The 15,618-nt window shown below is 42.7% G+C and overlaps 1 protein-coding gene across 1 annotated transcript in view; it reads right to left on the bottom strand.

Moving 5' to 3' along the window:
• INTU (inturned planar cell polarity protein) overlaps positions 1-15,618 on the bottom strand; it is a gene marked incomplete at both ends in the record, with an annotated part of 72,565 nt that overhangs the window by 34,732 nt on the left and 22,215 nt on the right. Inside the window, 2 exons of the mRNA XM_080697314.1 lie at positions 3,091-3,294; positions 11,631-11,716. Of these exons, the coding sequence (XP_080553440.1) occupies positions 3,091-3,294; positions 11,631-11,716 (290 nt within the window). The remainder of the gene's footprint in view (positions 1-3,090; positions 3,295-11,630; positions 11,717-15,618) is intronic.

Below are 15,618 nucleotides of genomic sequence, written 5' to 3'. Positions count from 1 at the left end.
TTTCCAAAGGCATCAACCCAAACTCTTCCAGCCTCCTTCCCATGTCACTGCAAAAGAAGCCAGGGCCTTAGCTAGGATTGCCGGGATAGGGACAAAGCAGGGTTATCCTGAGAGCCGTGTCCACTGTCACCAGGCAAGAAAAAGAAAGGTCATCTAAGTTGGAAAGGAAGAAGTCTAACTGCCCTTATTTGTAGATGACATGGTCCTGTCTACAGAAAACACTAAAGACTCCAAAAATCTGTTGGACATAATAAAGTCAGTAATGTTACAAAATACAAAAGCAACATACAGAAATCAGTAGCATCTTTATTTGCTAAAAATTCAGAAAACAATCCCATTTATGGTAGCTACAAAATAAAATACCCAGTAATGAATTTAACTAAGTTGGTAGAAGATCTCGACAATGAAAACTACAAAGTAGTGGCTTAAGAAATACAAGAGGATACAAATAAATGGAAAAATATCCTATGTTCATGGATTGGAAGACTAAACACTGTTAAAATACTAAGCGGATGTGGCGATGTGGCGGTACATGCCTGTATTCTTAGTACTTGGGAGGCTGAGACCAGAGGGTTGCAAATTCAAAGCCAACTTCTGCAACTTAGCAAGAATGTTTCAGAATAAAAAATAAAGCCAGGCATGGTGCCTGTGGTTCACAGACAGCCTCAGCTACTTAGTGAGGCCCTTTGCAACTCAGTGAGACCCTGTTTCAAAATAAAGAAAAAAAATAGGGCTGGGGTGTAGCTCTGAGGTAGAATGCCCTTGGGTTCCATCTCCAGTATCGCAAAAACAAATAAAAATAAAATTAAAATGATAAGTAAAAAATAAGAAAGGTTGGGGGTATAACTCAATGGGAGAGTACCCTTGGATTGAGTCTCTAGTTTAACATACTTGCATACAAAAATGTCCATACTATAAAACAATCTACAGAGTCAATGTAATCTCTACTGAAATACTGATATCATTCTTCACAGAAAGAGGAAAAACAATTCCAAACTTTAAATGGAATCACAAAAGACCACAAATAGACAAAGCAATCTTGAGCAAAAAGAACAAAGCTGGAGACATCATACTACAGGACTCAAACTAGGAATCAAAGTATGGAATTGACATAAAAAACAGATACTCAGCCAAAAAGAACAGAACAGAGAGACCAGAAATCGCCTCATGCATTTATGGCAACTATCTTTTGGCAAAAGAGACATTCAAATGGCCCACAGATATATAAAAAAAATACTCAACATCATTAGTCATCAGAGAAATGAAAATCAAAACCACAGGAGATACTTCATCCCAATTGGAGGGACTATTACCAAAAACTCAAAAACAAACAAACAAACAAACAAAAACTAATCAACCAAGACAAAGAATACGGAGTTCTTATATTCTGTTGGTGAGAATGTAAACTGATAAGCCACTATAGAAAAACGTATGAAAGACCCTTAAAACAAAAACTAGAAATAGAACAATCATATGACCGAGGAATCCCACTACTGGGTAAATCTCAAAGAAGACAATCAGTATATAAAAGAGACACCTCTATTTGCATGTTTATTGCAGTGCTATTCACAATAGCCATAGAATCAAACTAAATGTCCATCAACAGATAACGAAGTTGTTGAAAGCTGAAAGTGAGCTGTTTAGCCATTGCTACAGCTTCGACCTGGAATGTCCCTCAAAGGCTCATGTTGCAGGCTTGCCCCAGCTGCTGTTACAGGGAGGTAGTGGAGCCTCTAGGAGGAGAGGTTGAGTCAGAGTAAGCTAGGTCATTGGGGAGCACGCCCCTGGATAGAATATTGGGACGCTGCCCCTTCCTCTCTCACTCTTGTGATTCCTGACTGCCATGGTGCGAGTGGCTCCTTCTGCCACAAGCATGAAGGCAACAGGCCAACCAACCATGAACTGAAAACTCCTCAACTGTGAGCTACAAAAAAACCTATCCTTCTTACAAAGCGACTCTCTCAGGTGTGCTGTCATAGTAATGAAAAGTCGAGGAACATATATATAAAGATGAAACAGGACTGGAACTAGAGGAGACTGTGTTACGTCGAGTGAGCTGGGCACTGAAAGACAAATACCACCTAATATCACTCATATGTGGAACCCCAAAATGTTGACCTTCTAGAAGTTAGGAGTAGAAGCTGGTGCGGTGGTGCACTCCTGTAATCCCAGTACTTGGGAAGCTGACACAGGGGGATGGCAGGTTTGAGGCCAGTGTATGCTAACTTAGTGAGACCTTATTTCAAAAATATTTTTCTTTTGTGGTACTGGGGATGGAACCCAAAGGCATTCTACCTTTGAGCTATATACCTAGTCCTATTTTTTTTTTTTTTCAGTACTAAGGATGGAACCCAGGGCTATTCTATCTCCATACTACACCCCAGCCCTTTTTTTTTTTTTTTTTTTTTTTTTTTAGTCTTTTTATTTTTTGAAACAGGGTCTCACCAAGTTGCAGAGGGCCTCCTAAATAGCTGAGGCTGTCCATGAATCACGATCTGCCATTCTCCGGTCTCCACCTCATGAAGGCTGGGATTATGAGTATGTGCCACCACTCCCAGATCCCAGCCCTATTTTTTATTCTTTATTTTGAAACAGGGTCTCACTGAGTTGCAGAGGGCCTCACTAAGTAGCTGAGGCTGTCCGCGAACCGCGATCCTCCTGTCTCAGCCTCCTGAATGCTGGGATTACAAGTGTGTGCCACCACGCCTGGCTGGTGAAGTATATTTTATTTACAGACAATTTTATATTTTATAATCTGTATATTTACAGATGATTTTAAAGATTAACAATAAAACATAGTTAATTAGCTCTAGCTTCTCCTTATACAAAAATGCTCACTACTGACAGGCAAACTCTGAACGTCTTTTCCTTTCTTTCCTTTTTGGTGGCACCAGGAATTTAACTCAAGGGCATTTTACTTCCGAGCTACATTTTATTTTTATTTAGAAACAGGGTCTCGCGAGGTTGATGAGTCTCACAACTTGCTAAGGCTGTCCTCGAACCTGAGATCCTGTCTCAGTCTCCCAAGTACTGGGATCACAAGTTCACCACCACGCCGCGCTTCCTTGGCCCGTCTGAGAAGCCACTCACCTCTTCCTCCGATGTTTCCGAGTCGAGCTGCAGGGTGAGATACATGGCGACATGAGGGGTGCTGAGGATGCTCCGCTGGACCGTTTCAACTTCCTCTCCCCACACAAGTTTGACCAGGTCATTTGGGTTTGATGGCGCCTTTTTCTTGCTTGGCTGGGTGGCTTCCTTTTTCACGGCGTACGCGTTTTCAAATGTCAGTTTCACCTTGAAGAATGAAAACAGCGGGCTGCTCTTTCAACCAGGTAAAAAGCAGCTGTACTTTTCACACAGAACGATCTCTGCTGGCACAGACCCTGACGTCTCTTCAGGATGGAGAAAATACCCCAGGAAACAGGGCGCCCAACGACGGGGCTTGTGTGATCTGTTTCTCTTTGCAGCCCCAGCTCTCTGCATGGGATCTGGGAGACTGAATCACACATATTTACTGAGTAAGATGTACAATGCTCTGCACAAAAATCCATTCATTTAATCATTGACTGCATGCACAAGAAATACCACGGAAAACCAGAAATGAGCGTGGTCTGAGAACGTGGGAGAGTAACAGGACGTTGGACTGCGACACCACTCATCCAAAGAGGGCAAGAACCAAGCGTGCTGAGGTTGAGAGCGCCCCGCACAACCAGAGTCAGCGTGACTTGCTTTTTTCTTTTCTCTCTTGTACTGGGGACTGAACCCGGGGCCGTTCTACCTCTGAGCTACATTCCCAACCCATTTTAGTTTTTGTTCTGAAGCAAGGTCTCATGAGGTTGATGAGAGTCTCGCTAAACTGTTGAGGCTGGCCTTGAATTTGTGATTGTCTTGTCTCAGACTCCCAAGTCCTGGGATTACAGGCATGGGCATTAGTGCTCAGAGGCATTTTTTTTTTTTTTTTTTGGTATTGGAGATGCAACCCAGGGGCATTTTATCTCTGGGTTACACCCCTGGCCCTATTTTTTATTCTTTATTTTGAAACAGGTCTCACTAATTTGCAGAGTGCCTCACTAAGTAGCTGAGGCTGGCTGCGAACCTTTGATCCTCCTGTCTCAGCCTCACAAGTACTGGGATGTGCGTGTGCATGAGGTGATATTTCAAATTCTCTTGCCTCATACATTCTTTGTGGTCCTTTAAAACAGAGGTTGAGGACCATGAGAAAAGATCAACATGCTGGAACCTGGAGCATACACAGCCAGAGAAGGCCGCCCATCAGCTTCATGAAGCCAGCTTTTAAATTCTTTGAATTGTGTGGCCTGATGTCCAGGTTGCTAAGAACCCATAGCTTGTTTTAGGAGTGGTTGTTTTAGACGGATGTGAAAAAGCACAGCTGGATGAGACTGTGACCTAAACAGGCCACAATTAAAGCACTGCAGCCCGAAGAGGGTTCTGAGGGTGCCAGTGGGACGGCGTGACCACTGGTGACAGGAGGTGGGCCGCAGAGAAAGACGTGGGACCCAGAGCAAGTGGGCGTCCTTTCCAAACCTACAGAAAATTTGCAAAGGGCACGATGACTAGATCTCTTACCCAGTTTTGTCACTGTTTACCTTTCACCACATTTGTTCCATTCTATCCCTTCTTTTTTCTCTTTTCCTCCCCTCATAGGTATTATTTAAAAAAAAAAAACTTGGCTGAAATGTTTGAGAATTATTTACAGACATTTAAACCCTTCATCCTAGCCGGGCGTGGTGGTGCACACTTACAGTCCCAGCATTTGGGAGGCTGAGACAGGAGGATCCTGGTTCACAGCCAGCTTCAGATACTTAGTGAGGCCCTTTGCAACTTAGTGAGACCCTGTTTCAAAATAAAGAATACAAAAAAAAAAAAAATAGGGCTGGGGTGTAGCTCGAAGGTAGAATGCCCTAGGTTCTATCCCCAGTACCAGTACTGCAAAAATAAAAAATAAAAAAATAAATCCTTCATCCTGAAGTCCTCCGCAGCATTTCCTATGATGAAGAGCATCGTTCTACATAATCACAGTATAAATATCACACTTATTAAAGACCATACAGGGTTAGATTTCCTACTTCAAAAACCTGAAATCTGAAATACTCCCAAATTCCAGACCTTTGGGGCACCGGCACGATGCTTAAAAACGTTCAGAATTTGGAGTATTTAAGAGCTTGGATTTTTCAGATCAGAGATGCATAACTACTCAATTCTACTCGAAATATTCCGAAATCTGAAAATCTGAAACACTCTGGTTCCAGGTATTTGGGTAAGGGATACTCTGCCTGGGGTATTATCTAATAAAGTCCAAGCCCAAGCTATTCTTCACCGCGATGCAGGATTGCCTACTACATTTAGTTATAGGTCACCTAATCTGTCTTAGTGTGCAAGGATTCTACAGCCTTTTTGTCCTTCTTGGTCCCGAGGCTTGAGCCAACAGGTGAAGCACATGCTGTCCCACTGAGCTCCATCCCCAGCCCCATGATGTTAACATTTTCAAAGAATCTGAGACAACTATTTTGGAAATGTCAAAATTTAGCTTTAAAAGCAATGATTTGGCCACTTTTGTACCTCATGAAGTACCGCAGGCTTTGCCTCTCTGGATTTCATTCTAGTATCCTGGGCCTATTTAGAACAGAGACTACTTAAAAAGTAAGCACAAAACAGTAAAGTGGGAACTCTACTCAAAGATTACCCTCCCCAGCCAGGCATGGTGGTACATGCATGTAATCCCAGTACTTGGGAGACTGAGACAAGAGGATCGCAAGTTCACGGCCAGCCTCAGCTACTTAGTGAGGCCCACCGCAACTGAGTGTGATCCTGTTTCAAAAAATAAAGAATAAAAAGTAGGGCTGGAGGTGTAGCTCGGAGGTAAAATGCCCCTGGGTTCAATCCCCAGTACTAAAAAAAAGAAAAAAAAAAAAAGGTTACCTTCTCCAATCTCTTGTGATTGTGGATGAGGAAACGGAAACCTGGAAGGGTCTGATACTTGCTCAGTGTGAGGTTTTATTTTATTGAAAAAATTTTTAAAGAATTTTACTGGTACAATGCATCATGGTGAGATTTAAAGTGACATACTCATATATGCACACAACATCTCTTGGGAGGTTCTGATGGAGGTCAGACCTCCTTTTCCTCTTCTTCTGCATTCTATCTTCTGCTGGACAACCTCTCCGGCCGCTCTTACCCTCGAGACATAGGTTCAAACTGCCACTGTTAGATATTTCCAAATCTAAGTCTTAAAGGTCTCCTATGGCCTTCTCTAGAAACAAGCCTTCTTCTCTTCTCTTATTGCTTGGGGAACTGTTTCACAAATGCCATAGACACAAACCAGGTTAGACAACTACTTGGAGGGCAAATCCACCTGAGCTAGGGCCGGCCAGGAAGACCAAAGGATACAGACACCAAGCTCCACACCGCTTGTGTGTGAAATGGGAGGATCGTGCTCTGGGCTCAATCTGGGTGCTAGCTCTTTGAATTATTATTTCTGCAACCTTGGGAAAAACGATTTAATCTCTTTTGGATTCTTTTTCTTCATGTTTAAGAGATGCACGCTAATAACTAAAATTGTGTAGCTTTGTTGTGGTTTGATCCTAAATGTCAGGAAATTGGGAGCGAACACTGGGATCGTTGCTATGACAACACCTAATGAGTCTTTGGAGTTGGTTTGTAGGAGGAATTTGGAGAAGCTGGGAGGCGCAGGCTAGAGAAAACCGAGAACGCTGCAAAGAGAGTTTAATAAGCAAATTCCAGTGAGGCTTCAGAATAACAAAATGCTTGTACAAATGCAGAGTAGAGGCTAGGCTCATTAGGTCTCAGATGAAAATGAGGCCTCTCTCCAAAAGTGGACTAGAGGCCAACCATGTTCCATTTTGGCCAAAGAACTTGTCTACATTTCCTGCATGGCCTCAGACTTTGTGGGAGGCTGAGTTTAAAGGTGACAGACTAATTAATCTGGTGGAGGAAATGTCAAGGCAGAACAGAATTCAGACTGTGGCATGGGTATTCCTGGCTGCTTTTAGCCAAATTTGCAGTGACAACTGGGAGCAAAAGGCAGAGCAGAAAGATTTGAAGCACTTTGTAGTCTGGCCAGACAAGGAGCATGTTTAAAGTCTCAGCCAAGGCGGGTGTACAGATTAAGGCCATTGAATAGAAGCCAAGCTTTTTCGTTCATGGACAATAGAAAAGATGCTTTGACAGCCTCTTGGGAATTGGCAAGACTGCCTTTGAAGGGCCAAGGGCATAAACGCATGAATCCCTTTCAGAGACTTTCCTCGGAGAAGAGAGTTCTGGGGCACCCTGCTGGAACGGGCCACCTCGGGAACTGTGTCTGGGGTTCATTTCCTTGTCCTCAGAGGCTGCTTCAGCCACACTTAAAGCGGGCCTGGGAGAGCTGGCGGAGACAGTGGACTTCGGTGTCGCCAAGTGATGCTGGTCTTGCAAGGCAAGCCCAATGCAAAAGTTCTGGGTCACGGCGACTTCCACCGAGACCTGAGAAGCCTGGGAGGACAGGTAGTGTGTGACGGTGTCAGTCCCTGCAAGTAGCCCTGGATAGGGCCAGGCACAGCTGAAAGCGGAGATAGAGCTGCCATGAAGACCAGGATTGTGGAGAGCCTGCCAGGGAGGTAAAGGCCACAGAAGAAGGCTAGGTAGCGAGAGGGAGCCCCGTGGCCCCATGGGCTGCAGCAAGGCCGGAGAGGCAGGGCTGCCGAGCCCTCTGGAGTGCACAAAGACCACCACGTACCCCAGGCGCCGGCCACGGAGCTGCAGGATTGAACATCTGCCTGGCCGGCTTTCAGTCTTGCCTTGGGCTGATGCCTCCTCTATTTTCCTTCCTTTTGGGAAGGCAATGTTTACCCTGTGCCACTGTCTCTGTCATTTTCATAGGGGCTCGTAGCCGAGCTCATCTTGAGTCTCGGGGGAAACTCTGGACTTGGACTTTTGTGCAATGCTAGGACTGGGAAGACCGTGGGGACTTGTGAGGATGGATCGACTCCTCTTTACATTGTGAAATAAACGCCCACTCTGGGGGCCGGGGGTGGAACATTACAGATCAAAAATGTTGCCCAAAGACCCATATGCTAAGGGCTTGGCCACCAGCCTGGCTCGTCCTGGGAGGTGGTGAGACCTTTAAGAGGTGGGGCCTTGTTGGAGGAAGTCAGGTGATGGGGGCGTGCCCTGGAAGGGGCTATTGGGACCCTGGCCCTTTCTTATATCTCTATTTCCTTCCTGGCTTCCGTGAAGTAAACAGCTTTGCCCCCAATCACATGCTCTCTGCCATGAAAGGCCCCTAAACAATAGATCAAGCAACCGACTGACCAGGGACAGAAACCCTGGAACCTTTTAAAGGTGGGCTTTTAAAATTAATCTTTTCTCCTTATAAGCATATTCCTCAGGTATTTTGTCACAGTGATAGAAAGCTGAATGGCAATGATATAAGCCAAGTACCTGACATACATCTGGCCACACAAGGGCCCTGGCTCCCTTCCCAGCCCCACTCCTGCCGCCAGGGTCTCCCAATTCACCTCACTGTAGGGGAGATGGCTGAGAGTGGAGGCTTGCAGTTGAATCCCCTTTTGGCACTGACAAAGTATGAAAAATGTGGTGCACGAACTGATTATGGTTTTTAGTTAGAAGAATTTAAACCATGTTTTATTTTATATCTTATTAAAGATACACTGCTCAAAATGCAGGTACCTGCTTTTCAGAAAGACACAGCTCTAATATCAATTCTGCTAGTGAAACAAGCAAGCATGCATATATATATATGTTCATACTCAGGAGGGAACACTGGAATGAAGTATTCCAAAATATTAACAGTAGATATCTTCAGGTAGTGGGAGTCTAAGAGGTTTATGTCCCTTATTATTTTGTATTTTCCAAAATTCCTACAGTGAACATATATTACTTTCGTAACAGAAAAGTTATACTACTTTTCTAAAATAATAAAAATATTTTAATAATATATTCATAATGGGTTTATACCCTCGTGCTCAAAAGCTCCTTGAAATTACATTAGGAAGGGACGGCCACTTTGGACACTACACTGTTTCTTATTACAAAACACTGAACTCAGTTTTTCTTCCATCTTCAAAGTGAACTGCTATCTCATGGCCTTTAAGTACCACATTAGATGTGGCATAAAATATGTTATAGCCAGGTGTGGTGGTGCATGCATGCTTGTAATCCCAGTACTTGGCAGGCCGAGACAGGAGGGTCACAGGTTCACAGCCAGCCTCAGCAACAGAGTGAGGGCTTCCGCAACGTGCTGAGACCCTGTTTCAAATTAAAGAATAAAAAATAAAGCTCGTGGTATAGCCCAGAGGTAGAAGTTCCCTGTACCCCTCAAAATGTTATATTTAAACCCAGAATCACGCACAATGCAGCAAGATAGTCATGCCACAGGAGGTGGAGTGGACAGGCAGCGTGTAGACGACGCCTCTGCACGAGGGATGAGGGTGCATTAACTGTAAGGAGCGCTGGTCTGAAATCATTCTTTCCCTTCTTTTTGATGTCAAGTGCACATAAATGAACTTGCGACTGTTAATCAAATATGATGTACCTCTACAGTCAACATAAGTTTGGTTAAGCTCTGGTGATACTGGCGATCTGCGGGTACATGCGATAGGGAAGAAAGAGGGGGCCTCTCCAGGGCTTATCCGCAGCCATGAAATCTGGAAGGAGCTGGTTCTGTTAAAACGCTGCAGTTCTGCAGTGCTGACTGCTAAGTAGCTGCAGTCTAAGGCAGGGCATCCTAGGGTATCCTAGGCCTCTGGCCCACCCAACAATCCCCTTGTCTCCCTACACCCTACTTTAGCTCTGTGGCTGTCTGGTATTCGTTTGAGAGTTAACATTTCAAAGACCACCCTGTCTCCTGTCCATTCCTAGGCACTGCTGGTCACTGGCTACCAGTTATCCTAGGATTTTTATTTTATTTTCATTTTACATTCCTCAAGACAGAAAGATTTACAGAGAGAGAGAGAGAGAGAGAGAGAGAGAGAGAGAGAGAGTATGTGTGTGTGTGTGTGTGTGTGTGTGTGTGTGTGTGTGTGTGTGTGTGCACATCTTAATACCCATGAGTGTGCTCAAGAGAAGGAAGTAGGCCTAAGAAATAAGAATTTCTTAGCCAGGCGTGGTGGTGCACGTTTGTAATCCCCGCGCTTGGGAGGCTGAGACAGGAGGATCGCACAGGTTTGAAGCCAGCCTCAGCTACTGAGTGAGGCTCTCAGCAACTTAGTGAGACCCGGTCTCCAAATAAAGTATACAATAGGTCTGGGAGTATAGCCCGGAGGTAGAAAAGCCCCTGGGTTGCATCCCAGTACCATAAAAAAAAAGAGAGAGAACTTCTTAGAATAAAAGGAATTTCCTCATGGGTCTTATTTAAAAATCTCAAGTCAAATGTAGGTCAGATTATGCCCATGAAGAATTTTGGTTTTTATCTTGACCAATCTAAAGACTACTTCATCTTCTCACTGCCCAATGGATCTTATAGCCTATCTAAAGCACATCATCTTCTTCACCTTCCAAGAAAAAGAGAAAGCTAATTATCAGAGGGTTAGCAGAAGAGAGTATTCCTAAATAAAAGGCATAGCACTTTCAAAATATATCTACTAGCCGGGCCTGGTGGTGCACGCTTGTAATTCCAGCATCTGGGAGACTAGGACATGAAGATCGTGGTTTGTGGCCAGCCTCAGTTACTTAGTGAGGCCCTCTGCAACTCAGTAAGGCTCTGTTTCAAAATAAAGAACAAAAAATAGGGCTGGGGTGTAGCTTGGAGGTAGAATGACCCTGGATTCCATCCTCAGTACTGCTAAAAAAAGAAAAAAATACATCTGCTATCCTAAAATATCCTTTATGATACAAATGTCAATGTTTAGAGTATCAAAGTAATTTATAAAAAAATTTATTTTTATCTATGAGGAAAGAAAATAATTCATTAAGTAGCCAAAAAAGGTTCAGGAGAAAGGCTTAACTAGATAATAAAATAATCAAGAAAATAGGACTCATTTTCTAAATAAAATAACTTTTTTTTTTTTTTTGGTGGTACTGGGGTTCCTGGAAGCCCTGCTACCTCTGGGCTACACTCCCAGACCTATTTTTACATTTTTATTTGGAAACAGGGTCTCTTAAGCCAGTGCGCGCAGCTGGCTTCGAACCTGCACGATCCTCCTGTCTCTGCCTCCCAAGCGCGGGGATTACAAGCGTGCGCCACCACGCCCGGCATAAAATAACATTTAAAAAGACCTTTATAACAACAGTGATTTTAATAAGCCAGAGAATAGAAAAATTCCACAACTGTTTGAAATGACTCTCTAGGAACTACGCTGTCATCAGCACCTATGGTAGTTATGATGGCAAGTTGGTAATTATATATATTGTTATGACTGCTGCTGTTGCTGCTCTGCGTTACCCAGGATGCTTCATTTGCAGATATTTCTTTCCTTTTAGAACAATGCCCCAAAGCTAAATGTGTTACCGAGAGCCAACACGTCTTAAATAACCAAGCATAAGTGTAACTTGCCCATTATACTTGTCCATTTCACAGAATCTTAAAAAAGTAAGATGGTACAAGGTGTATTTATGTAACTCATTAGAAGACACAGAAAAAAGAATGTCCAAACCTGCATAGGTCCAGGAATGCAAGAGAGAACTCTCTCGATGTTTTCAGAGGTCACTTCAACGTCATTCACAGCAACAAGGACATCACCTAAAACCAAGACAGCGATAAGGGAGCGGCGTGAGTATCCGAAAACCAAAGAAATGTAGAACCCAAACACTTAAACGTCTATTCTGCCTTCCTCAAAATACGTACAGATGCTCCAGGACTCGTCCAGGCTTATATGGCCCATCAGTGACAGAGCTTGTCTCCAGTTCTGTTCTTCCTAATCCAAAATACTGCCCACCACTATTCCATGACTAAATACAACCTATGAATATTTATTTATGTATTTATTTATTTTATTTATTTAGTAGTACTAGGGATGGAACCCAGGGGCTTTCTAACTCTGGGCTACATTCTCAGACCTATTGTATATTTTTATTTGGAAACAGGGTCTCACTAAGTTGCTGAGAGCCTCACTAAGTAAGTAGCTGAGGCTGGCTTCGAACCTGTGTGATCCTCCTGACTCAGCCTCCCAAGTACTGGGATTATAAGCGTGCGCCACCACGCCCAACAACTTATGTATATTTAAAGAGATGAACATTCCCATTCCTGTTGTTACTGGAAGAGTTTTGTAAACCCAAAAGACAAATGGAACATTTTTAGCATAAACCAAGTTTTCTTGTTCTGAACAAAACTATATTTAACCACTCAGACTCACAGTAAAACAACAAAAAATCAGCTGTAATTTTAATTAAATCCACATGATACATCATAGCTATTACTTATTTGTGTCTACACACAGTTCTTGCCTTCAAAGGTTCCAACCTTATCAAAATGTGTGTTTCAGTAAAAATCTGCTTTTCCATGGCTATTCCCTAAGCGCATACATTTCTCAAATTTGATAATAAAATAAAGATCAGTGTTAGAATGGAAATTTACTTTCAGAACACAATTAAGGTAGTACCAAACACCAGTGTGCCACGTTAGTAGAAAGATAGACATACCTCAGTTGTTTTTCTTATAATTCCAAAACATGTCATTAGAATATCAATGGAATAATTCATATGCATTCACTCATTCCATGAACATTTGTTGAGCGCCTACTGTGAAACAGGTACTGTTCTAAGTACTACAGATGCAGAAGCAAAAAACTAAGAAGCTGGGCGTGGTGGTGATGCTTATAATCCCAGCATTTGGGAGGCTGACACAGCTGGTTCACGGCCAGCCTCAGCTACTTAGTGAGGCCCTCCACAACTTAGTGACACTTTGTTTTAAAATTAAGAATAAGAAGTAGGGCTGGGGGTGTAGCTTGGAGGTAGAATGCCCCTGGGTTCAACACCCTCCACCCAGTTCTTCAAAACAAAAAACAAAAAACCAAAGAAAGCAAACAAAACACCTACCTTCTACATAGATTTCTTCGAAGAGCTTAATATTTGTGCAAGATGGGTAATGAACACCTGCACTGGTCAAAGAGTGTTGGTAGACAGTTCTCCATGGGTGTCTCAGGCTTCTAGTCATCTTGCGAGCCATTGCACTGAGTTTTAGACTATCTTTTCAAGGGTGTTTGCATAACACACTCTGTTGGACGGCACAGTGTCTCTCTAGAGCAGAGGTCAAGACTGTGTCCTGCTCAATTTTTTATTATTCATGGTGTTGCTCAAGTTCAAAGTTCTTGTACTTAATGCAAACCACTCCTACCTATCAGCTGGCCCTCTTTGGGGTTGGGGGACAGGGAGGAACCCTGAGACTGTAGGTATGGCTCCTTCTGCTTTCTCTTTGTCTCTGACGCTCCGTCGCATGGGGACGGGGCTGGGTGTAGAGGGAGCAGGTAGAGTTTCTCAGGCCCTGTCTGTGTGAAGATTGATGACAACCTGCACTAGGTTTAGATGCTCAAGAGATGCCACTCAGTTGAGATTACCCAGCGTGGGAAACCGAGTCGTTATGATGATCAACTCCTATGGTACTGTGGGCAACTGAGAACTTTTCTTAAAAAGTTCTTGAGGACTAAAATAAACTTTGAACCTCAGGTCGACCTGAAAAAATGAATGCAAGATGTCCCTCTAATTCCTCTCAAGAGATTAAACAAGAGTACTATATCTAATTATTTACAGGGGTAGTACCTTTTTAAAAAAATAAAAGAAATGGTAAACATAGGAGTCCCGATGCAAAACAAACCACTTTTGGACCATTCCAATGTTGGGTTTTGTCATCAATAGGATGTGCTAGCCTCCGGGCATCCAAATAGTGAAACCATTTTAAACTTGTGTCTTAAAACTCCATTGATAGGCCGGTCGTGGTGGCACACGCTTGTAATCCCCGCACTTGGGAGGCGGAGACAGGAGGATCGCGCAGGTTCAAAGCCAGCCGCACTGGCTTAAGAGACCCTGTTTCCAAATTTAAAAAAAATAAAGTATAAAAATAGGTCTGGGAGTGTAGCCCGGAGGTAGTAGGGTTTCCAGGAACCCCAGTACCACCAAACCAAACAAAACAAACAAACAAATTGGTAGTTGAGTGTTACAGAAAAGAGCATCTTAAAATACCATGTCAAACAAACCTCTAAAAGTCAAAGGCATGTGTTATCATAAAATTATAGGAAAATTAGGTGGGAGTGGTGGTGCGTGCCTATAATCCCAGTACTTGGGAGAGACAGGAAGAGTACAGATTCAAGGCCAGTCTTAGCAATTGAGCAAGACCCTATGTAAAATTAAAAAATTAAAATAAATTAAAATTAAAAAACGGACATTTGTCCTTTCAAACTTCTCAAGTGATAAAAATGCTTATGTTGGCATATAGTTTATAGAAATTTAATTTTAACAGCCAATCACATCCTAAATTTATTAAATGATAATATAAATAAACCCTTGTTTGAAAATGTAAAAGCTTTTAATTTAAAAGCATTTAAAATGCTTCAATAAATATTTTCATGCGCATAATTTCTTCCTCTTTTTTTTAAATTTGGAGTCGGCTGCTTGAAATTTTAGCTGTCGTAGGTGACACCGGTAAGAATGCTCAGGTAGACACGTTTTCGTTGCATTTAGATTCCCTTCGAAATCACCGGGAACATGCATCCAGCTATAGTAGATACTTAGGAAACAGTCTCCACGGGGTGTTACCGAAGGCAGTAGGTAAACGTTCCCACCTCTCTACATCCTCTCCGGCACACCCTCATTTGTCATTTTAATAATTTTAGCATCTCTCAAGTCTGTGAAGTGGGGTTTGGGCCGGTATCTCAAAAGACACAATCCTGAATACCATAATCCTAACCGTTAAAATACTGAAAGATTAAAATCTAAACTCCTTAAATCTAAAATTTGGAGAGATGAAAATCTGTAAAACATAATTCTAGGAAAAAATCATTTTAAAAGATTCCTTAAAAGACATTTATTTGCATTTTAAAAGAAAAATTTATTTCAAAACCACAAAAATACAATAAAACACTTTGCTGGCCACTTTACACAATAAAATAGGAAATAATAACATACAGATTTTGGTAAGATTACACATTCAGGTATACTACTGATAGGCACTTGGATATAACAAGTTATGAGCAGACAAATTATACTCATAAGGAAATAGGTAAAAAAGTCTAAACGGATAAATGGGTATCACTATGGTTGGCAATTGTGTGCACTTGTTTTTTTTGTTTTTGTTTTTGTTTTTGTTTTACGCTATTGGGGATGGAACCCAGGGGCATTCTACCTTTGAGCTACACCCCCACCCCTAGCCCTATTTTTTTCATCCTTTATTTTGAAACAGGGGCTCGCTAAATTGCAGAGGGCCTCACTAAGTAGCTGAGGCTGGCGGAGAACCTGCGATCCTCCTGCCTCAGCCTCCCAAGTACTGGGATGACAAGCGTGCACCACCACGCCCGGCTTCAATGCACCCAGCTTTATAACTACAGTCATCTGGATCCCATGGGGACGGCCTAGGTTTTTGGATGATGTTGATTAAAACCCCTAATGGGTCACAATTGCATCTGCAGTCACCCAAAGAGTTGAGATCCTGAG

Source organism: Muscardinus avellanarius, assembly GCF_963383645.1.
Source record: "Muscardinus avellanarius genome assembly, chromosome: 6".
NCBI classification, from domain to species: domain Eukaryota; kingdom Metazoa; phylum Chordata; class Mammalia; order Rodentia; family Gliridae; genus Muscardinus; species Muscardinus avellanarius.
This window is presented reverse-complemented; position numbering and strand designations above follow the sequence as displayed.